The sequence below is a fragment of the Pantherophis guttatus genome, chromosome 6 (assembly GCF_059756535.1).
Source record: "Pantherophis guttatus breed Tessera chromosome 6, ASM5975653v1, whole genome shotgun sequence".
Lineage (NCBI taxonomy): Eukaryota > Metazoa > Chordata > Lepidosauria > Squamata > Colubridae > Pantherophis > Pantherophis guttatus.
The window spans coordinates 69,284,693-69,308,094 of NC_142068.1; the positions used below are offsets into that span (position 1 = coordinate 69,284,693).

Genomic DNA, 23,402 nt, shown 5'->3' on the forward strand with positions numbered 1-23,402 from the left:
GTGAAATCCAAATTATTTTACTAGCGGTTCTGTGGGCGTGGCTTAGTGGGTGTGGCTTGGTGGGCATGGCAGGGGAAGGATACTGCAAAATCTCCATTCCCACCCCACTCTGGGGCCAGCCAGAGGTGGTATTTGCCGGTTCGCCAAAGTACTCAACATATATAAAATTATTATTATTATTATTATTATTATTATTATTATTATTATTATTATTATTATTATTATTATTATTATTATTATTATTCCGCTACCGGTTCTCCGAACTCCTCAAAATCTCCGCTACCGGTTCTCCAGAACCTGTCAGAACCTGCTGGATTTCACCCCTGGGGAGTAGTAGATGCAGGTGGAAGTAGCAGAATGGGGGAATTCCTTGGCGCGGCGCGTTATCTGGAAACGGGTACTTTCAGAAACGGCGGGAGATGCGACTCCTCTCCTCCTCGTTTCGTGGAAACGAGCCCCGCGGGGCGTGGGAGGGGACGCGTCTGTTTGCCCGAGTTTGGCCGGGAGGGGGGAACTCCCGAAAGAGCAATGCTTTGAGGAAACGCTATATATATATATATAATAACCAGCCCCGCTTTAACTTTAGGATTTCCACCATCTTGCAGGTGCCTAGCCTGGAGTAGAGAAGTCCCTCCCTCCTCACTGTAGTAAATAAGGGGCTGTATTAGGGGCGGGATCTGATGGGCTTCGGGACAATAACGGGGAGATCTTTACAGTTTCTGCTCCCTGTCATTGAAAGCCAGAGTAAGGAAGGAGGCTTTGAAAATTCCCCCTCCCTTCGCCCCTTGGATGCTTGCTAAGGCGTTGCGGAGAAAGAAAATCAGATTTGGGGGGAGGAGGTTCCACACACGTAATGCGGGGGTTGCCGCAGGGTCTGCTTAAGGACAATGGGCACTTCCCGAAAAGGTAGGCGTTTGTGAACTTACTATGTGGACTCAGCGTCTGGCACCCTAATGCTAATGCCCTGTGATGGCTTTTAAAGATCTCTTGTTGGGATGGGAAAGCATTTCTTGGGCAGTTTTTTACAATAAATAAATAAATAAATGTACCTTCTTTTGCCTGGATGAAAAGTTAAAGCAGGAGGGATGTTGATCTTAAGGGTTTTTTTTCTCAGAAGTAGCTTGCTTGGGGACACTGTTCTTGTGGGTTTACAACTCTTCTTTACAATTGCTGTTTTTCTGCGGGGGAGGGGGATAGATAAATATTTTTAGCGGGCAGTTTGTGGCATCTAGGCATCCTTTTTCTAATACGATGCATTTTTTTTGGTTTTCAGATTGAGGGTGGAAAAATATTGTGGATATGATCTATGATAACTTTAGTGATGAACGGTCTACAGCTCTTCCCCCATCAGCAGTCCTTTGCCTATGCCAGTGAATATTCAGTCAGTATCAGCTCACCAAAATATTCTGGTCTACTGATAAATTAAAGTCAAAGTTCACGATAGAATATTGATTTATTATTAATCACACATTGTTCTTGCTTGAACTGGATAGTCAAGAAAAGAATAATAATCCATCGAATTGAAATTTGATGGAGAATTTTGGGAAAAGTTATGTTTTAAGGGGTCCAGGCTAGGACAGACTGTATTAAGCTATTGTTTGCCAAATTGTTTTTTTTTTTAAAAAAAAACTGTTTTAGTCTTAACAATGAGAATGAACTGAAAAAATGTTTACAGCTATGTGGCCTGTTTGCCCTGCTGTTAAACTACCCCAGAGAGCCATTTTTTTTCTAACTGAAAGATAACAATAGTTGAAGCTTCAGCTGATATCACTGTAAATATAAATTGTGGACAATCAATCTCACGCAGGGGAAATGTACTGTGACTAAAACTGCTGCTTGTGCAATCCAGATAATCCTCATAGAGAAAAGAATGTCTGTGTGCTTGAATTATAGGGAGCTGAAGGGGATTGGAGTTCTTATGAATTATGCTGCAATCCCACTAACTGGCATAAACATGCTCTATTAATCATTTGTTTTGTGACATCATGTGCTCATGCACTGGCCTTCATCAAAATGATCTCCGACTGTTCCAGGGCTTTCCCTTTTCTCCTGTTACAATGTTTGGGATGGATGTGATCTAGCACATCCTTCAGAGACAATGTGATTGCTGACATGGTATCATGAGGGTCTATCCTGCTTCTGTTCCCGCTATAGAATGCTGTGGGCACAGCCTCTTCTGTCCAATTGCTGTGATCTGCCCCAGAGGGCCATTGGCTTGAGTTAGAAAACACCAAATCTCTAATTTCTCTAGGGACATCAGAAAGTCCTAGCCAGCATTACATAGCAGGGGTGAAATTCAGCAGGTTCTGACAGGTTCTGGAGAATCAATAGTAGAAATTTTGCGTAGTTCAGAGAACCAGCAAATACCACCTCTGGCTGGCCCCAGAGTGGGGTGGGAATGGAGATTTTGCAATATCCTTCCCCCAGGACTGGGGAGGGAATGGGGATTTTGCCCTATTCTTCCCCTGAGTGAGGTGGGAATGGAGATTTTGCAGTATCCTTCCCCTGCCATGCCCACCAAGCCACACCACGCCCACCAAGCCACGCCCACAGAACCAGTAGTAAAAAAAATTGTAACCACTGTTACATAGGCTCCTTAATAATAAATTACATATTCAGCACTATTTAGAGGGTTTTTTTCTCTCTCCCATTGTATTGTATTTTTGAAAGAAATAAGAAATAAAGGATAGAAGGATAAAAGAATCAAATACAGGTAACAAAATATGAACAGATTAACACACTAAATCACAAAGAATTGGTATTGGAAGCTTATGTTGTTACAAGAACTTTTATATCCATTTTATATTGTTAAACGTGAGTTCAAATGTTTGGTTAATATCATTCAAGACTGTAAATAGCAAACTGTAAATTGTACATAGAATTAAAATATAAAATCCAACTTTTGGATGTGCCATGCTTTCTATATATAATTATAATCCAAGAATGGTTTCCAATTAGAATTAAATTCTGTGTCCCATTTACCATACTTTTAAATATAAAATTAATCTAGCCATTGAGGCATACTTCCGCATCCTTCTGAAGGGTGTTTTTTTTCCAATAAAAGGCATATAAAATCGCCGTAGCTATTAAGCATATACAACACCAATTTTCTGGAACTTAAAAGGGTCATGTGAAATTGAGTAAGACTATCTCAGGTTGCAGTGGGATTTCAAAATGTGTTCCTTCTAGAAATGAATCACTGTCCAGTAGGAGGACTGAGCTTTTACAACATTGCCACTACTGTACATTTAAAAGAAAAAGAAAAAGCACCAGATGTGTGCTCCAAAAATCAGGACAAAAAGAAAACAGATTCTAAATTTGGAAAGAGAACTAGGTTTTCTCGGACGTGGGTTGTAGCTTCTGCCAACAAGGGGTCTTACACAGCTGTACTTTTTAGTGTCTTTATAATGGAAGGAAGTGCTCCGTTTGCCTGCTCCAGACAGGCTGTCCACAGTCAATAGCTGACAATGGAACTTCCTTGTTATTGATGATTTCTTTCATTTTGCCCTGTTCCCTTTCTCTGTACCTGTGAGCCATCAGGTGGGCTATTTTGGGATAAGGGCTTAGCATTCCTTTGGAAGAATGCTAGTGCTAGAGGCAGTGTTCAGAAATAGCACGACTGATAGAAGTCATACGACAGGTGGCCAAATACCCCATTCCAAGCACCCACCCACTCATCTCTGCTCCCACACCAGGCATATAGTGATGGATGGTTGTTTGCCTGCTGGCAGGCAACCCTTAATGAGAAAAGGAAATGAAGCCAGAGAATTCTGCTAATTGTTTCTCTTCATTTATCCTTCCACAAAGCATTAAAGCCAGCCAGCTTGGCTGTCTCAGGAATTCTGGGAGTTGAAGTCCACAGGTTGTAAAAGAGCCACATTTGCCCACCCCTGCATTAAAGAGTATTAGTTACTGACTTGTTATGGTGCCAGGGTAGGACTCTGCAATCAAGGCAGCAAGGAGTGCTGTGGGGATTGCACACTTCAACACACCTTCTGATTGCGCATTTACTGTAGCTACCATTCTTTGAAAAGTCACGGGGCAACTTGTTTTGATTAAAAACAGAGTTGCCAGGGCATGGGCTTGTTTATTGAAGGGCTTTTTTAAACATCCTTCCTCCTAATTTTAACATAATCAAATCAAACCAAATCAAATCTTTATTATGATCGAAGTTCAGCATGAAGTGGGTGAGGTACAGGAAATTAAAAAGCATAAAAGGTAGGAGAGAATAAAAGTACATATAAAAATGTAAACTTATTTTTTTTAAAAAATCCAAAAAATATTTTATTTATTTTATTTTAGGAAATTTATATTGCCACCTACTCTCACATGGCGACTCAAAAATAGTCTAAAAGGAGGCATCAGAGCAATAGATGTGTGTAGGGGAGCATGGCAAACTAACAACAACAACAACAACAACTTTATTGTCATTGTACGTGTATACACAGTATACCCATACAACAAAATTCACTTAACACCCAAAGTCCAGGTCCAACACACATAACAATCCCCAAACACACTCCCACCCACCACAAATTCCCTACCCCTAAACCACCCAAACATCCACACAACAGACCAAGTAATGCTGTCCAAGAGTTCACTGATGGTGGCCCTTTAGTTCATTGCTGAGTGCAATTAAAGCTCTGGGATAAAAACTATTCAGAAAACGTGTGGTCCAAGTTTTAATTGTTCTGTATCTTCTGCCAGAAGGCAAGAATCCAAAAAGATTGTAAGCAGGATGGGAATGCAACTTATGCAACTTTCTCAAACAGCGAGATTCGAAGATGTCATCCAGGGCTGGTAGCTGGAGCCTGATGATATTCTGGGCAGTTTTAATGATTCTCTGTAGAGCTAAAATAAACTGAACCCATCTTAATACAGAGCACTCTACATGATGTATGTTGTAGCAAGATTGGTATCTGAGAGCAATAGGAAGGTGTACAGTTGGCCTGTGTACCCTGGGAATCTATGCAATAGTGGTGAAATGAGGCTAGTATGAATGTCTGTAGTACAGGCACTGGAAAAGTACATGCTCTATTGTTTCTATGTGTCCAGAGTTAGAGGTCCATTGTCTTTCTGGGTAGGGGGATCTTCTTGTATCAGCCTTCAAAGACAACTGAGGGCAGGGCATGATATTGTGCATCCAATGGTTTGGTACTTCAAGATTAATTAAGTATGCCATAGAGGAGGCAAAATGCTTATTGGGTTCACTTGCAATAAAGGTTGAAGACCTAGCTAGGTCCAGCTGGGGCTCTGTGTCTTCTACACACTGTTTAATGAGCGCTTTAGCCTTATTGTATCCCATGCTGAGTAGAAGCCCTGGAGAGAAGCCAAAGGTTTTAGTTGTCACAGTCTTTTCCCATGTGCACTGAAAATCGCCCCACATAGTTAGTGGGGTGAGGTCAGAGGGAAAACAGGATAGTCTGAGCCAGTAGTTGAGTATGGACACTCACATTCTAGGCTGTAATCTCATGAGGTTTGTCTCTAGTCTCAGGATGGCATTAGATATATATTTTGGGTTTTGAAGGCCAGTCTTAGAATTTGAACAAGTTCTAATAGTACAAAATTGGAGTAGGGATCCAGCTGGGTGCCACAGAGAAGTTGTGTTATTGCCTGGCTTCAAATAATTTGAGTGCTGCATGAATGTAGTGGTCACCTCTTACCTTGAGGAATTTAAGGATGGCAGTGATCTTCATTGTGAATTTTCAATGACGTTGTTCCCCTGGGGTTTCCTATTGTTGATAGAGTATAGGAATATTCCCAGATATTTGAAATAGGAAACTTGATCGATGTGGCTTCCAGCTAGTTTTGGGGAGTGAAAGTTTGTGTTGAGGAGATGGGTAACGATGGAGTTTACAGTATATAAAAACTGAATAGGGATGATGCCAGAATGCAGCCTTGCTTTAGAGCTTTCTCAGTTCCAGTGGCACTAGTGAGAAGGTGGGATTGCAACTTACTTGGAGTGATGTCTCTTCATATGTATTGAATGAAGTAAATATTGGTCAGTCAAAGAGTTCTCCAGTTTTTTCCATAGTTTGGCTCGTGTATGGTAACAAAAACTGCTTTGAAGTCTACAAAGGAAGTGTAAAGGGAAGTAATATTGCAGAAATATTTTTCAATGAAAAATTATAGCATTAAGCATTTGTGAATGATGGATTGTCCTTCCCTAAATCTGGCTTGGTCTTCTGTAAGTATGTTTTCTTGTTCCAGCCAGTTCTGGTGTTTCCATTATTGATCTTGCATAAAGTTTTCTGATATTATTGAGGAGGAGGATCAGTTTATTACTGGCAGGGTTTTCCTTGTTTTATATAGGAGTGATTGCAAGCCCCTAATCCTTGGATACTCGGTCTTAGGTGTCGAAGGAAGTAAAGATTGAGGCTAAGGTCACTAAACAAACTATCGTAAGCCGAGGAATACGTATATATCTCAACTAGAGAGATTTTTGTCCTTGAGATGGAAACTTTAGATTCCTGCTAAAACATCAAACCTGCTGTTTCTTTTTGGCACCCATGGCATATATACTGTCTGAAAGGGACATTCTTTGAAGAGCAAAATTCTGACAGATTTTGTGCCATCAGTTGGGAATCAGTTCTTAGTGACTGCATAGATTTCTCCAGAAAGAACTATTCCTAAATTAGTTCTCCAGCTCTTCTAACAATGCATCCATTACTGCTATAATTGAATCCATCCACCTTGCTGTTGGTCATCCTCTTCTTCTCTTTCCAAGTATGATATGCTTCTCCAAATTATTCCCATAATGTGTCCGAAGTATTATGATTTGAGCCTGGTCATTTATACTTCAGTTGGTTGATTTAGGATCAGGATGGATAAAAATCAATGATTTTTTTAAAAAAATCAAAAAAATCAGATTTTTTTTTATTTAAATCGGATTTATTTTAATAAAAAACTTTTGGGGTAAAAATCTATCGTAAGATAGTTTTCTATTTAAGATACATAAATAATTTAGTTTATTCAGCATGAAATGGAGCTTAGTTATGTAGCATGAGGCTGTATATTCTGCAACACTGGGACTATCGGTGAGTCAACAGTGGGTCAAAGGAGTAGCAGAGATGACAGTTGCTCTTTAAAAATTATGATTTAAATCGAGTTGATTTAAATCAAGCCTTTTTACTAGTGATTTAAATCATGATTTAAATTATGATTTAAGTCAACTCGATTTAAATCAAATCCACCCTGTTTAGGATCCATTTCTTTGTGGATCTTTTTGGCTATCCATGTTATTCTTGGGAATCTTTTCAAAACAATGAAGTTTGAAAGCATCAATATTCTTTCTACCCTAATTCTATCTACTACGGTACTATCCTTTTCAAATAGTAGTAAAAACAAGAGCGCATTAAGATTTTGACTATTATCAAAAGGATAAGACAGATTTCAAATTTTATTTATTATACAGTACATATTTATACACTTCTAAGTGTATATTCTTAGATGTATCTTCTTCTTCTTCTTGTGCCATATCAGTCATTGGACGTTGGTGATCCTATTTTTGTCAACAGCTGTATGAAAAAGTGCCTCTGAGTTTTGTCCAAACCAGTCCCTAAGGTTTTGAAGCCATGATGTTCTTCTTCTGCCTGGACCTCGTTTGCCTTCAATCTTTTCTTGGAGAATTAAGTGAAGGATACCATATTTTTCTGGGTGTTGCATCACATGTCCAAAATATTCTAATGTTCACTTTTTACTTAGATGTATATCTTAGTTGAATCTAGCGCAGCTTGCATTGCTAGTACTTCTAAAAGTAAAACCTACTGCATTCCATGGGATCTCATACTTACGACCCAGTTCTGAAGTTACGATGGCTGCCCCCATCACAACTGCATTTTAGGCACCTGGCAAACAGTCTATTTATAGCCATTTGAAACCACCCATGGTCACATGATCACAATTTGTGACATATTTGCCAAAAACTTTTTACTGATTTTTGTCAAAAATACTCCATAGGTTTGTTTAATGACAGATTTACTGAACTACTATAATTTGCCTAATGACCACTGCAACAACAACAACAAAAACCGGGTTGGTCACATGATGACCCACTTTATACCATCCTTACAACCATAGTGAGCAGGCTCCATTACAGTCTTAAGTCGAGGACTACCTACCCTGCATTTATATCCCGCTTTTCCTTCAAGGGTTGTCAGGCCCCAGCCCACAGACAACACAGCGAAATCCAATCGAGTTCAATCTTTTATTAGCTTACACCTAAGGGACAGAATCTTGCCAAATTAAAGCTATAACTTTCTAATCTACTAAATGTATCCTAAGAGATACTAAAATGTGACTTACCCTGAACCTCTTCCACGCTTCATGGTTGGATGAGGCTTGACCTGGGTTTTCCTAATTCAGGATTTGAACATTGGCACCAAGAGCCTTGGTAGTACAGTGGTCTAAGGCACCCTGTTATTAAGCTGGTTATTAAGAACAGCTGCCTGCAATTACTGCAGGTTCGAAATCTCGCCAAGGCTCAAGGTTGACTCAGCCTTCCATCCTTTCTAAGGTAGGTAAATTGAGGACCCAGTTGTGGGGGCAATAAACTGACTTTGTATAAATATACAAAAGAATGAAGGCTATTGCTTAGTGCATTGTAAGCCGCCCTGAGTCTCCAGAGAAGGGCGGCATATAAATCAAATTAAAAAAAAAATTGTTTGATTGGGCTGTCAGTTGCAAGTTGTGTGGTTCCCCCGCCTCCCAAAAGTCATGTGTGAGCATGTTTAAACTGCAAGAATACACCAAATATACTCATTATAATATTTCCCATATACTATTACATAGTTGTTTATGCTAATCCAAAACCAAAGTAATCATATTAGGCCTGTGGGGATTTGGGAGTGAACAAACTCTCCATTGAGAATACATTGTGGATGGAGGCACTAATAAAATATGAACTGATTTTATCAGTTGCAGGATGCCACAAGATTCTTGTTTTGCGAATAACGAACTATATTGCAGCAAAGTAACTGAATAGCTACCGTTGCTATTCAGAAAAGCTTATTCCTAAATAATTGTTATTGGATGGGAGGTTAAGAAGTCCAGCATTAAGGTGCTCATCATACTTGTGTCCACAGAAGCAAGCAGTTGACAGTTTCAAGAACAAGGTTGGCACAACCCTGAAGAAAAGAAACCTTGCGGACAATATTAGATTGGGAGACTAACATTGAAGAATATGCTGCAACAGCAAAATTGAAAATACATATCCATCTTAGAAGTTTAATCAAATTCAAACAGCAATTGCTGTCTTGTACAGAACACATTACAAAGCAAGGGAAAATTAGACATTAGGGCTAAAATAGAAACCAGCAATAATGTGTAGGATACAATCAATCAATCATTTACAGGATCCAATCTGGGTCCATCACCAGGACCAGAGGTTTAGTCTTTTGAGTTTTCGGACTTGTGCTGGAGCCCATCCTCAGGGAACTTCTCTCTACCAGAACGTATAGATCAATTTTTATTACAGTCACAGAGCAAAATCTATAGGTACAGTGTTCCTACCCAAACAGGAGCTCAGCAGTTGGGGACATGAAGCAGAAAATGTGTTAGTACCACAACTTTTAAGCACTTTTAATCTTTTGTGTGTGCACGCACAGCGTGTGCATGCGCATTTTTGAGTCACTTTTGACTCCCAGTGAGTGCCAGGACTGCAGATTTTAGGGAAGTGCTATGCCCTTGCCTGCTTCCTAAGGCGGAGAAAGAGGGACTGCCCCAAGTCACTGAGCTAGCTTGATGCCTAAGGCAAAAAAATTCTCCCAGTCCCTAGCCTTACCACACCATTAAACTATAATTTACACCTATTAAGCATTGTTTTATCTTGTTTCCTTTCTTTTTCTCTTCTGCATTTCACCGGTCCAACAATAAAATAAATGAAAGTGGATTAGCATTTGCTTCTAATTTTTTTTTTTACAGGAATGGCTCCTCTTCCTTTCCAAGCCAACTACACTGCTCAAAAAAATAAAGGGAACACAAGCAGAAGACATCCGAGATCTGAATGAAAGAAATAGCCTTATTAAATACTTTATTCATTACATACAGTAGTTTTGTGTTCCCTTTAGTTGTTTGAGCAGTGTATAAACTACTGTATGTAAAGAACAAAGTATTTAATAAGGCTATTTCATTCATTCAGATCTCGGATGTCTTCTGCTTGTGTTCCTTTTATTTTTTTGAGCTGTATATATTGCCTCCCCAAAAATTTATTTATTTATTTTGATGAACAAAGATTTGGGCATCCTGGGAATGGAGACTTCAGGTTGATTCTTCCTCCCGGAGGGGTGGAGGGAAAACAAACCCTTGCCATATAGCCTTAATCTTTCCTCCCACACCCTCTCATGTTCTCAGATATATGTTTTTTGTTCTTTTTTCCCGCCCAGCGAGGCGTTGTTAGCGCGGCCCGTCGCCTCCTTCTGGGTCAGCCCTGGCTGGCGAACAACATTTTTTTCTTCCTCCCCGCGGAGTTCTGGGGAATTTAGAAGGGGAGCCGTGTGGCTCTCCCCGAGTTTGCCGAGGAGAGCACCGATGTGGTTTTAGGGCCCTTCCTTTCAATGATGATTGGCGGCGAGCGCCGAATGGAGGAGTTGAGGAGTTTGCTGGGGTGAGATTTTATTTTATTTTATCGGGGAGGGGGGGAGTCCCGGGCTTGCAGCCTCCGCTTAGTAGGACCTCCTTAGCGGCGGTTTCGGTGTTGCGTTTCTGCAAGGACGGAGCATCCCGGAGAGTTCGCCTGGCGCTCGGCTTGAAGGCGGGAAAAAAAAAGTCCCCACTTTAAACGGAGCTCTCCCCGCCCGGCATGAAAGACGCCCAATTTGGTGGTGGACTATGAGAGCAATTTAAAAGGGCGCGCTTTGTGACACGGCTCTGCTCTTCGGGGCTAGTTCCGACATTAAGCCTAACCGTGCAAAACTATTCGTAGCCTCGTTCAACCCTCATTTTGTGGACGTCAGTTCCACACTGTGATGACCCGATGAATCTGCCTGCCAAATTTGCGTTTCTCTACCATGGCAACTTTTAAAAGACGTGGATTTCAACTCCCAGGATTCCCCGATGTTGGCTGGGGAATTGTTGAAGTCTACATGTCTTTAAAAGTAGCCAAGGCTGAGAAATACTGCTCTAAATGTAAAATATATTTTGCTGATTTCAGAATTAGAAAGCTAAGGTGGAAAAGGGAGGACGTGTTTGCCAACAATTATTTCATAGTATTTCAGAAGGACTGCTTTGCATAAAAGTGTTAAAATACCTTTAATACTTACAGGCATCATATTAAGGTCAAATTATTTTCTGTGAACATTGTGTGTGAACTAAGTTTTATAGCTTAACGGTAGGGAGCCAGGTTTATTCAACCAACCAGTGTTAAAATAATTTATGGCATAGTAGGAAATTGCCTAGTCATAAATATTTGCTGTGCTACCAATGCTTCATTAAAAAAACCCAACAAATCCAAGTTAATTAAGTTTATCTTTATTTGGCTGTTGATATTTAATTCTCACTGATCACTGTTCCCTTTGTTTCTGTAATGAGTAAACAACTTAGTATTTTTCATGTTGGTGATAAAAATCTAACCTGGGAGGGTGAAAGCAATTTTCTATGTCATGTCATCAGGAATCAAGATCAACTTGAAAGAGACTTCCTTAAAGAAGGTGCTTTTACATAAAACTTTTATTGTGAAATCAGCCAATCATCTGTGCGATATATGGAATGGCTGGACCCTTCTTTCACTGTTTTATTTACATTAATTAATTTATTTAATCATATTGACAGTTTAATTTTATCTCAAACTTCTGATAAACAATGATGAAAGAGCTGCACAATACATTCTGATTGATATTTTTGTGTGGAAGGACTCTTAGTTATTTGGCTTTTAAGTATGGGCAGTCCTCGATTTACAACAGTTCATTTAGTGACCATTCAAAGTTATGGCAGTGAAAAAAGTGACATGATCGTTTTTCACACTTATGACCATTGCAACATCCCCATGGTCACGTCATCAAAATTTAGATGCCTGGCAACTGGTTCATATTTATGATAATTACAATATTCCAGGGGGATGTGATTCCCTTTTGCAACCCTCTGGCAAGCAAGTCAATGGGGAATTCACATAACAACCAGGCTACTAACTTAACAACTGCAATGATTCACTTAACAACAGTTTGCAAGAAAAGTCATAAAATGTGGCAAAACTCACTTAACAAATGTCTTAGCAACATGAATTTTGGGCTCAATTATGGTGGTAAGTTGAGGACTACCTGTATTGGCTTTGCTTCCTTTTATAAGAGAACTAAAATACAGTTTTGGTTTGCTTTTTAAAAAGCAGTCAAAATAACCAGAAATAGTGAGACAAAATAACAGCTTAGGTAAATAGACATGCTTTTTATGAGCTTGTTTAGTTTGCCAGCTGTGATCCCATCTAGTGGAAAAAGTTTGTGACATTCACACATTTGCTTGCCTCTAGAGTAGACTCTTATGCTTCTCATGTGCTTCATGTAGGCCTGTCTTTAAAGATAGGTTGGTATGTTCAACAGGTGCAGAATTCAGCAGCCTGGATGCTTATGGCAAAGGAAAATGATCAAAGCATGAACAACTATTTCATATCAGCTGCAGTAACTGCCACTTTGCTTCTAAATTCAGTTTAAAGTGCTGGTGATCTCCTTTAAAGGCCTAAGCAATTTGAGACATTGGGATTTGAAGGTTTGATGGCATCCGTATAAACCTATCTGGATCTTAACTTCAGTGTCTGCTATTACAGTATAAAGCATTATATTTATTTTATAAATGCAATTATTTTTATATTGTAGTTTTTCTCAATGGGGCCTGTACTGTTACAGTATACAAGTGAGGTAAAAAGTAATTTAGTTTATAAGAAATTGTGTCCAAGTTTTGCCCAACTTAAAACGTTAGCTGTCCTAATACCAGCCATGTCATTCATTAAAATCAGATGGGGAAGTCCAAGTATATGTAATTATAACTTGTAATTTTTTTGCTTATTCCTTTGAAACTTTGATTGTTATTTTGGTTTATATCCCACTCTTTTTGTTCAGGAGCATAAGGCTTTATGTAGAAATTCCTTTTCTTGTTTTTCTCCACAACAGCAAGGTAGTTGAGCTGAGAATGGAATTTTGAATCTTCCAAATCCAGTGCCTTAACTACTATACCACACTGGTTTTAACACATTTTTTCATTATTCTGTTTTCAAATAGCAGTGCTTATCAGCAAGGTAATATTTTTAAAAACTGAAAGCTAAAGACTGTTGAGCATCCCAGACTGTTGTGGGAATCAGAGGGCCGACAAATTCTTGTCCTCTCTCTCTTGCTGACAATTTTGTTTGTCAGATTGTGGGAAAACTAAGAGGGCTTCTGCTATTCAGGACTTAAGCCCTACTAACAGGATGTTCTGATCCAGCTCCCTAAACACGACAAACCCTCTGTAATCAATCAACGATTCCTTTATTAGGAGCGTCAGCAGCGCAAAAAGTCTCTCTCTCACAGCAGGCTAACAAGTCTGTCCAGCAGGGAAATGAATAGTTGTCTGCCACATCAATTCATCTCCACCCCCTGTCTTTTATCCCCAAAACTAGGGTGGGGCTTTGCTAGCAGTGATGGCTCTTCCGTTCCAAGGATCGGCCCAAAGATTTCCACTGCTCTCCTCTCCTCTGCCTTCTGCGCGTTAGGCACTGGACCCAGCTGTTCCTCCTCTTCCTAATCAGCCACCTCCAGACCTGGGGGCTGTTGACTTTCCATCTGAGGGCTGACGGATGACCCAGGCTCTGCCTCTCTCTCTCTCTCTGACAGCTCCATTCCTTCTTCCCCCTTGGAACTCTTAGGTTGCCTTGATGCTGATCCTGACTCCCATGTCGTCTCCTCATCTGATTTGGTTGCTGGAGGGGCCGGCAGCCGACAGGCCACAGCACTGGACAAAATAGGCCAAAAGGGCAAAGGTGACTGGAACCTTGGGAGGAAGTAACCTTGCTGTCCTTGAATTCATTATATCTAAAGGAAGAGAAATTGAGAAGAGTCAGACACCGATTCAGCTGCTACCAGCTTAAATGCTATTTTGGGATGTAGTATATTAATAGGAGCATAGGATCTAGATTACAGCAGGAAATTGTCCCATTCTATTCTGTCTTTGTTGAGGACTTGTAATACAGGTGGTCCTTGGCTTAGCAATGATTCGTTTAGTGATCACTCAAAATTACAATGGCACGGAGAAAATTGACTTAGGACCATTTTTCACTTGTGAAAAACGATGACCATTACAGTATCCTCCTGGTCAAATGATCAAAATTCAGATGCTTGGCAACTGGCTCATATTTATGACAGTTGCAGTGTCCTGGGGTCATGTGATTCTCTTTTGCGACTTTTCTGACAAGCAAACTCAATGGGGAAGCTGGATTCGGTTACCGACCATGTTACTAGCTTAACAACTGCAGCGATTCACTTAACAACTATGGCAAGAAAGGTTGTAAAATGAGGCAAAACTCACTTAACCAATAGCTTGCTTATCAACAGAAGTGTTGGGCTCAATTGTGGTTGTAAATCAAGGATTACCTATACTGTGCCCTCTACAGGTGGTCCTTGACTTATGACCAGATGCTTAGTGACTATGATGAACCCCAACCCCCCCCCCAAAAAAAGCTATTTAAGACCCAGATTTCAAATTACAATAACTGCCCCCTGCCTCGGCCACGTGTCTGATTGTGGCCTCTTGCCAGCAGCCCTCATTTATGTCAGTTTCCAGAATTCTACAGTTCTATGATACAACAATGCTTTTGCTGGAAACTGGTGTTTGCTTCCACTTTCAAGGAAAAAAGCATCCAAAGGAAACAAGAGGTTTGCTTAATGACTGCGGCATTTGTTTACGGCCACCATACTTGCTTTATGATCGACATGTTCGCTTAACAACCATCACAAAAATGCTTGTCAAATTTGGCCTGGTCAAGTGGTGAGCCCCTTAATGACCATCAGCTCAGTTATGTCTGTAAATTGAGGATTACTTGTAGTGTGCAGTCTAAAAAGGGCGGCAGGAATGAGTTCAGTGAAGCGCTAAGAAAAGTTGGTAAGGAGAGTGGAAGCCAAGTCCTGTGAGATACAACAAAATGAACTGAGTGTATTTAATATGTAGAAGAAGAGACTTCAGAATTCAGATACATAAAACATTGTTATATAGAAGAAGCTGTAGGCTTTTTCTCTGTCATCTCAGAGAATTAGAGTGAATGGACGAAACTACAGTAATTCAAGGTTAGATATTAGGATCAATGATAGAAACAGTCTTTGTAACCCTCTTGATCCTCAGCTCATTTGGTTTTGGATAAGGATAAGAACATTGAATGAACCAATTATTTTATGGTTGATACGATGTATGAATGTGCCACAGTTGGGCACAGCATTCAATGAATAATATATTGGCTAAGTGTAGTGTGTGATTCCAGTCATTTTTTAAAGGAAATCATTCATTCATTATTTTGAACTTTATTGATGTGCAACCTCATTTATTTTCACTATACGTTTGTTATTTGTTCCTAATAATTTTATTAAACATTATACACAGGTAGTCCTCAAATTACAACAGTTTGTATAGTGACCATTCAAAGTTATCACAGAACTGAAATAAGTGACTTATGACCATTTTCACAGTTATGACCTTTGTGGCATCCCTGTGCTCATGTGATCAAAATTCAGATACTTGGCAATTGACTCATACTTATGACCGTTGCTGTGTCCCAAGGTCGTGTGATCCCCTTTTGCAACCTTTTGACAAGCAAAATCAATGGGGAAGCCAGATTCACTTAACAACCAGATTACTAATTTATCAACTGCAGTGATTCGCTTAACAACTGTCGTAAAGGTCGTAAAATGGGGGCAAAACTCACTTAACAAATGTCTCACTTATCAAGAATTTTTGGGCTCAATTGTGGTCCTAAGTCGAGGACTACCTGTAATTAAAAAAGATAAAAACTAGTACAAAGAAAAAATTAACAAATAAAAGAAAACTAGTGCAAAAAAGAAGAAATAGGAAAGGAATAAGATACAAGAATATAGTAAAGAAAAAGAAAAGAAATATATAAGGAAATAACTTACCCTTTCATCACAACAAGTATAAACAAAGTTAGTAATTTACAGATAGTCTTTGACTTACAACCACTCATTTAGTGACTGTTCAAAGTTACAGTGGCACTGAAAAAAAAATGACTTATGACTGTTTTTCACACTTAAGATCGTTGCAGCATCCCTATGGTCATGTAATCAAAATTTGGGCGCTTGACAACTGGCATGTATTTAGAGCAGTTGCATTGTCCTGGGATCATGTCATCATTTGTAACCTCCTTAGCGGGTTTTTGACAAGCAAAGTCAATAGGAGGGAGAAACCAGATTTGCTTAATGACCACATAATCTACTTAACAACTACAATGATTCACTTAACAAATGTAGCACGAATATCATAAAATGGGGCAAAACTCGTTTAATCACTGCCTTGCTTAGCAATGGAACTTTTGGGCTCAATTGTGGTCGTAAGTTGAAGACTACCTGTATTACCTTTTCTTAAAGGACAACAAATGATCATCTTCCCATCTCTTATCTATAGAAAATTAATAAAATCTTGTGATTCAGTTCTGGTCAGTAAAACTCCATTAAGTATTACATGAGATAGCAACCATGTAGAGGTCTGGTCTAGTAGTTAAGACACCAGGCAAGAAACTAGGAGGGTTAGCCACCTTTAGCTATGTGCTGACTAGGTGGCTCAGTGGCTAAGACACTGAGCTTGTCGATCTGAAAGGTCGGCTGTTCGAATCCCTAGTACAGGTTTCCTGCGTGAACAGGGGGTTGGACTAGATGACCTCCAAGGTCCCTTCTGTATTGCTAATACATTACCACACGAAATGTAACATCCATTTTTCCATTATTTTCAACTGTTGCTCAGCCCAAATAATTTCTCAGCCTAACTAAATTTAAGGAGGATAAATAGAACTGGTAGAACTTTGGAATTTTGAGCTGCTATAAGAGCAGTTGTGCTAAAGGCAGTTGCTTAATAGATTGTTAAGCGTTTTAATGCATTTTACTGAGAGGAGAGTACAGCATGTTGTTGTTTTTCAGTGTATCCATAATTAGTAAAGTATGGCTGAGGAATTCTGGGAGTTGAAGTCCACAAGTCTTAAAGTTGCCAAGTTTGGAGACCCTTATATCTACCACATGTATGTGCTTGTAGTATTTTTAAATCACAGTAGCAGCAATAATACATTACGTTTGCAAATGCTTTGAGGTTCTCAAAATGCTTCACCTGAATTATCTAGCTACACTCTTATGTCAGGGGTTCCCAACCCCACTCTGTGGATCAGCACCGGTCCGCGGCATGCCAACAATCAGAGCAAACAAACGAAGTTCCATCCACAGGATGCAGGCAGCACACAAAACTACACTCCCTCCTTTCTCCAACCTTTCTCCACGGAACCGGTCCCTGGTTCCCAAAAGGTTGGGGGCCACTGCTCTATGTAACACATCAAAAAAGTAAGTCTGAATTGTCCTCAATGTTGCAGAAGGGAGTGGTTCAATGGGAAGAACAGAACAGAACAGAACAGAACAGAACAGAATTTTATTGTCACTTTAAATGTACACTAATCAGCATCAATTTTGTTTCATTCAGCTCTCAAACAATAACCATTATGCTATACATCCAAGCACACATACATATATGGCACAGAGAAACATCACAATTTAGTTCGAATGTATACATATACATGGTGAAAACTTCTTTCTTAATACGGTGTTCAGAGTAGGGATGTAATGCAATTAGAAATTTAGATCTTACAAAGAAGAAAAGATTGTACCCTGAAAAATAAATACCAAATGAATAAGCAACAGGCAAAGCAGTGCCAAACCTGGATACTAAGAATGAATGAAAGAAGATACAATCAATCAGTCTTTGATAATTAAAGAAGTGATCACCAGGAAGCAGAAACTCACATGTTTTGGCCAGATGATTGCTAAGCTATCAAATTTGTAACACTTGGCAAGATTAAGGGACATCAGGCTTGGCCTTATTTTCGGGACATGTCCTATTTTCGGGGAAACAGGGTAGAAGAAAGGGAAAGCAATGGATAGGATGAAAGAGATTAGAGGAATATCCTCATAATTCAGATAGGTCAGGACAAAAACATTTAACATAAAAGTAAAACTCAATTTGATGGCTCCTAACTGTCTTAGAGTATAATGCAAGCCTAGCTGGAATTATTAAACACCAAAAAGATACTGTGTTTCTTGATATATCTATATAGGATTGTAACCTTGACCTTGAAATATAAACCCTCAAAATTCGCAGCCAAATAACTGGTGAATATTTGCCTAAAGTGAACAAATCTTTGATGACAGGTATCATCTTTCTCATTCCTCAAAACAGTCTAGTTATATTATATGACACAGCTCACATGGGGAAACATTGAGAAACATGCACCAAGACGTAGCCACTGCTGCTATTTTCAGAGAAAGAATTATTATTTTCACAGCTGTTACACTCTGGTAGGGGCTGCAATCAAGAGCTTTTCTTTCATCCAAACCGTAGTTGCAAGATGCTCTGACAAAACTAATTTTGCTTCTCATTTCTTTTAATACCAATTATTAGCATCTGACTTGCAAATGTTTTAATGGAACTTCATTTTACTTTAGAAATTTACGTTAAAGATTCTGGGCAGCAATATCAACCTGTTTGCCTTATTACATATATTGTATTTATACTTCATTAGTAGTGATTTCATTGCAAAAGGTAAATAGTTACCTTACTATAGGTAGTCCTCGACTTATAATGACCATTGAGCCCAAAATTTCTATTGCTAAGTGAGATCGTTAATTGAGTTTTGCCCCATTTTATGACCTTTCTTTCCATGGTTGTTAAGTGGATCACTGCAATTGTTAAATTAATAACACAGTTGTTAATTTGGCTTCCGCATTGACTTTGCTTGTCAGACGGGCACAAAAAGTGATTACACAACCCCTAGGACATTGCAACTGTCATAAATAAATATCTCCCAATCTGGGACTGGCATGGGACTGGTGCTGTGAAGATGTGAGTTTAGATAGACGGCTAGACTGGCAGGTTTAACCAAGTCTCAAAAATCATTCCATTGTGATGCTCCCTCCCAGCCAAGGCCCTTTAAGGATGAGGCAAAGTGTGGGTTGTACATGGAGAGATGGGATGAGTTAGGCAACTCCACCTAGTGCCACTTAATACAGTTGGATTTCTATTAAAGCTCACTTAACCTTATATCACATGATATCATTATGGATGAGACAACAGACCTGGCATACATCACCAAGATCTGGCTAAACACTGAAAAGAGATGGGATTCCCCTTTGTGCCCAGTCTGCTTTCAGATTTGACATCAGCTAGGACCCCAAAAATGAGGGGAACTGTTATTGTTTGGAGGTGGGGGACAGAGCTGGGATTGTCAGGGGTGCTGCCTTGTAATTAAACAAATGCGAGACCATACTTCTGAGGCCAATACTGAGAGGTCAGTTGCTGCTATTGTATAGCCTGTGCTGCTTGATGCCATCTTTGGGCTGATGGGTGAAGTTCCTTGGGGATGTCAGGTTACACGTTTAAAAGGTAAAGGTTCCCCCGCACATGTGTGCTAGTCGTTTCCAGCTCTAGGGGCGGTGCTCATCTCTGTTTCTAAGCCAAAGAGCCAGCACTGTCAGAAGACGTCTCTGGGGACATGTGGCTGGCATGACTCAATGCTGAATGCGCACGGAGCGCTGTTACCTTCCCACCAAAAGTGATCCCTATTTTTCTACTTGCATTTTTTACATGCTTTCGAACTGTTAGGTTGGCAGAAGCTGGGACAAGTAACGGGAGCTCACCTCGTTATGCAGCATTAGGGATTTGAATCTCTGAACTGCCAATCTTCTGATCGACAAGCTCAGCATCTTAGCCACTGAGCCACTGTGTCCCCTCTTACATGTTTATGAGTATGTAATTTAATACCATTAACACTGTGTTTTTTTTTTCTTACAGAAAAGAAACTGGAAGCTGCATGACGTAAGAAGCAAGGGCCTTTTCCTGTTCTGTTCTATGAAATGTACAAGAGGGAAAACACCACTATATTCTATGACAGAAGTATCAAATCGTTGGGAAAAAACAAGTTTAAATACTGTCATGCTCCACACAAATACTGACTGTAATTTATATTCTGTGCCAGCCAAGTGCTTGGAATTTTGGGGAGACTCTTAATTACAGAACTATGTTTTGTAATGGTAGCATTCATTATAGTAGCTTTGGAGGAAAAATACATACACATTTTAAAAATGTTATGGGGTCAGCTTGTTTTCCCAAGAAATAGGCTTACAGTTGATTCAGGGCCAATATTTGTCATTCAGAATTGAAATAATGGAGATAAGCTCTGTAGGTGCCAGTTATGAAATGACAAATCAGATGTACAGATCTTTTTTATAACTTGAATCAGAAGACCTGCTAGGGAACATTGCTGGGCATTTTTATTTTAACAGATACAAAAGAAATGACTGATAGAGAAAATGCCTGGCAGGGTGGCACATTTATTCCTGCTTCTTTGGAATTTCTTAACATAAATTATGATGTACAGAAAAACTGTAAGAGTAATGCCATACGTAATCAATTATATAAACCGTATGATTCTTTTTCAAAGAAAGAGAAATATTCAGAAACTGGAATTTCTTCTTCGCTGCAAAGTGTCATGTATTCCGAAATTCAGTTAAACATGGATGAATCTCAAATGAAGTTGAAGTCGTTAAGAAGCCAGTCCTTAGTCAACAAAAAAGAAACTGAAAATACAGGTGCCAGTTATGTTAAAGAGGCCAATAGTATCTCAAAAAGTGGACATACTTTGCATAATAATTTAATTTGGAATGACTGTGTGTCTTGCACTAATGATTCCATAACCTGCACTTGTAATTATTTGGAACTGCCATCTTGTGGGAGTAAAACTGGACAACTTCATGATTCTTCTGATACGTCAGTGGATAAATTGTTGTGTTTCAAAAAAGGAACTCCAAAACTTAGCATGGGAGGCTCTGGTCACGGTTTCTCAAGTGGCAATTTTACTGGAAGGATGCCTTCAAAGTCTCTGCTGGGCCATTTTGAAAACTGCACTGCCAGCAACATTACGGAGGAAAATTTTTCCCGAAATAAGAAGGAGCGTTCTACCTTATTAGTAAGAAGATTTTGCAAAAATGATAAGGAGATTAAGAAATCAGTCTACACTGGAACTAGAGCGATTGTAAGGACTTTACCATCAGGGCACATAGGGGCTGTTGCTTGGAATTGTCTTGCTCAATGGAAGATTCATACTGAGTTAAGGAACACTGGGATTATATCAGAGCAGCTAAAAATCCCGCAGGTTTCAATAAACCAAGCATTATATTATTACCTTCTGCAATCTATATGGCATGAGGTAAGTGTCTTTTTAAAATCCAATTTTGGAATATGGGGGCTGGGAGATGCAGAATTTAAATTTTAAATTGCTCTTTGTGGCAGTTAAAGTTCAGTGATGTAGCCAAGTAAAATAGGGAAATACAGTGTTTCTTAACCAGTTTATTAGAAATCAAAGGAACACATTCTTAATTCTTAAAAATCAATTTATGATGTTATTTTACCAAAGTCTACTGTTATCCAAATATTTAGCTTATTCTTGGGATAAAAATATGGATAGTCCTCAACTTATGACCACAATTGAGCCTAATATTTCCTTTGCTAAGCAAAATAGTTGCTAAGTGAGTTTTGCTCCATTTTCCGACCTTTTGCCACAGTTGTTAAGTGAATCATTGCACTTGTTAAATGAATCATGCGGTCATTAAAAAAATCTCGCTTTCCCCAGTGACTTTGTTGGGAAGGTTACAAATAGAGATCACAAGACCCTGGGACATAAATACATGCCAGTTGCCAAGCACCCAAATTTTGATCAGGTCACCACAGGGATGAAGCAACGGCCATAAGTGTGAAAACTGGCCATAACTGGCCACTTTTGTCAGTGCCATTGTAACTTTGAAAAGTCACTAAATGAATGGTTGTAAATTGAGGACTACTTGTAATGAGTAGAAAGAATGATTTGGGCTTGCATATTCAATAGTAAATTGGTTTGATGCAATGTACTTTTGATTGCTTAGGACAGAGAAGAAGTAATCTATATGGAATAGATTTCTGGAGGATTTTGGGATGTGACTCAGTATCTTGGATTTAATGACTGTATTTATTTGAATATTATAATTTAAACATTTTATGGAATCCTTGGTTCTCTCTGAACTTCTTTGTACACTTGCCATCTTTTCATTACTCAAGTTAACATTATCACTGCTATTGAGTATGGGGTTTGTTCCCTGTTGAGATATAGTAATTTATCCTGCCAGTGTTAGTGGAGATAGGGTTTTCTCCTTGGTATTCCTAGTTAAAGGTTTTGTTTTTTTCTTGATTGTCTGGTGTTGATCCCCGTTTACTTGGGCGTTTGCTCCCAGAGGGGATATGTTGTAGTCTTTTTGTTTCCTTCTTAGATTTTTTTACTGTAACTTTTGAATGGTGTGTAAATGTAGTTTATCTCTGTATCTGTTGCAGGCTGATTTGTCTGAGTGCCAAGTTTCCAGGATTTCCCTAGTGTTTTTTTCAATTTAGTTTGGTCTAGGAAGCTCATAATTTCCCAGTTGAAACTCTGGTGGTTGCATTGTCCATGTGTTATGAGATTAAGGAGTTATGTCTTACTTTTTAAAATTATCTTTGGCTATAAGTACTGGCAAAGCCTTAACTTAGATCTCCTGTAACTAATACTGAGATAAGAGTTTACTGAAGCGCTGGAATCATTGGGTTCCAATTAGCTGGAGGTAATCCTTGACAAGTGATTGACCAGAACATTATATGAAGAAACAAAATTTACTCCTGAGAAATAGCTTAACAATGTTTGCTGTTGTTGGGAAGTAAAATTATTTTTCCCCATGACATTAGAAACAAAATTAGAGAACAAATATATATATAGTATAGAATAACAGATTTGGAAGGGACCTTGGAGGTCTTCTAGTCCAACCCCCTGCCCGGGCAGGAAACCCTACACCACTTCAGACAAATGGTTATCCAACCTCTTCTTAAAAACTTCCAGTATTGGAGCATTCACAACTTCTGGAGGCAAGTTGTTCCACTGATTAATTGTTTTAACTGTCAGGACATTTCTCCTTAGTTCTAAGTTGCTTCTCTCCTTGATTAATTTCCACCCATTGCTTCTTGTCCTACACTCAGGTGCTTTGGAGAATAGCTTGACTCCCTCTTCTTTGTGGCAGCCCCTGAGATATTGGAACACTGCTATAATGTCTCCCCTAGTTCTTCTTTTCATTAAACTAGACATACACACATAGTATTCTGTAAAACATTTCATTTGTGAATGAATATAAAGTATC

The 23,402-nt window shown here is 39.2% G+C and overlaps 1 protein-coding gene across 6 annotated transcripts in view; it reads left to right on the forward strand.

Moving 5' to 3' along the window:
- Positions 1-23,402, forward strand: part of PLCE1 (phospholipase C epsilon 1) — a 137,556-nt gene that overhangs the window by 1,069 nt on the left and 113,085 nt on the right. For 4 of the 6 annotated variants that reach the window (XM_034430402.3, XM_060683014.2, XM_060683013.2 and 1 more), the window contains exon 2: positions 20,005-21,418. In XM_034430402.3, coding sequence (XP_034286293.2) covers positions 20,507-21,418 — 912 coding nt within the window. In that variant the 5' untranslated portion in view covers positions 20,005-20,506. Of the gene's footprint in view, positions 1-649; positions 907-10,434; positions 10,604-20,004; positions 21,419-23,402 lie in introns of those variants that run through there. The other 2 variants (XM_034430403.2, XM_034430401.3) reach the window with 2 other exon arrangements.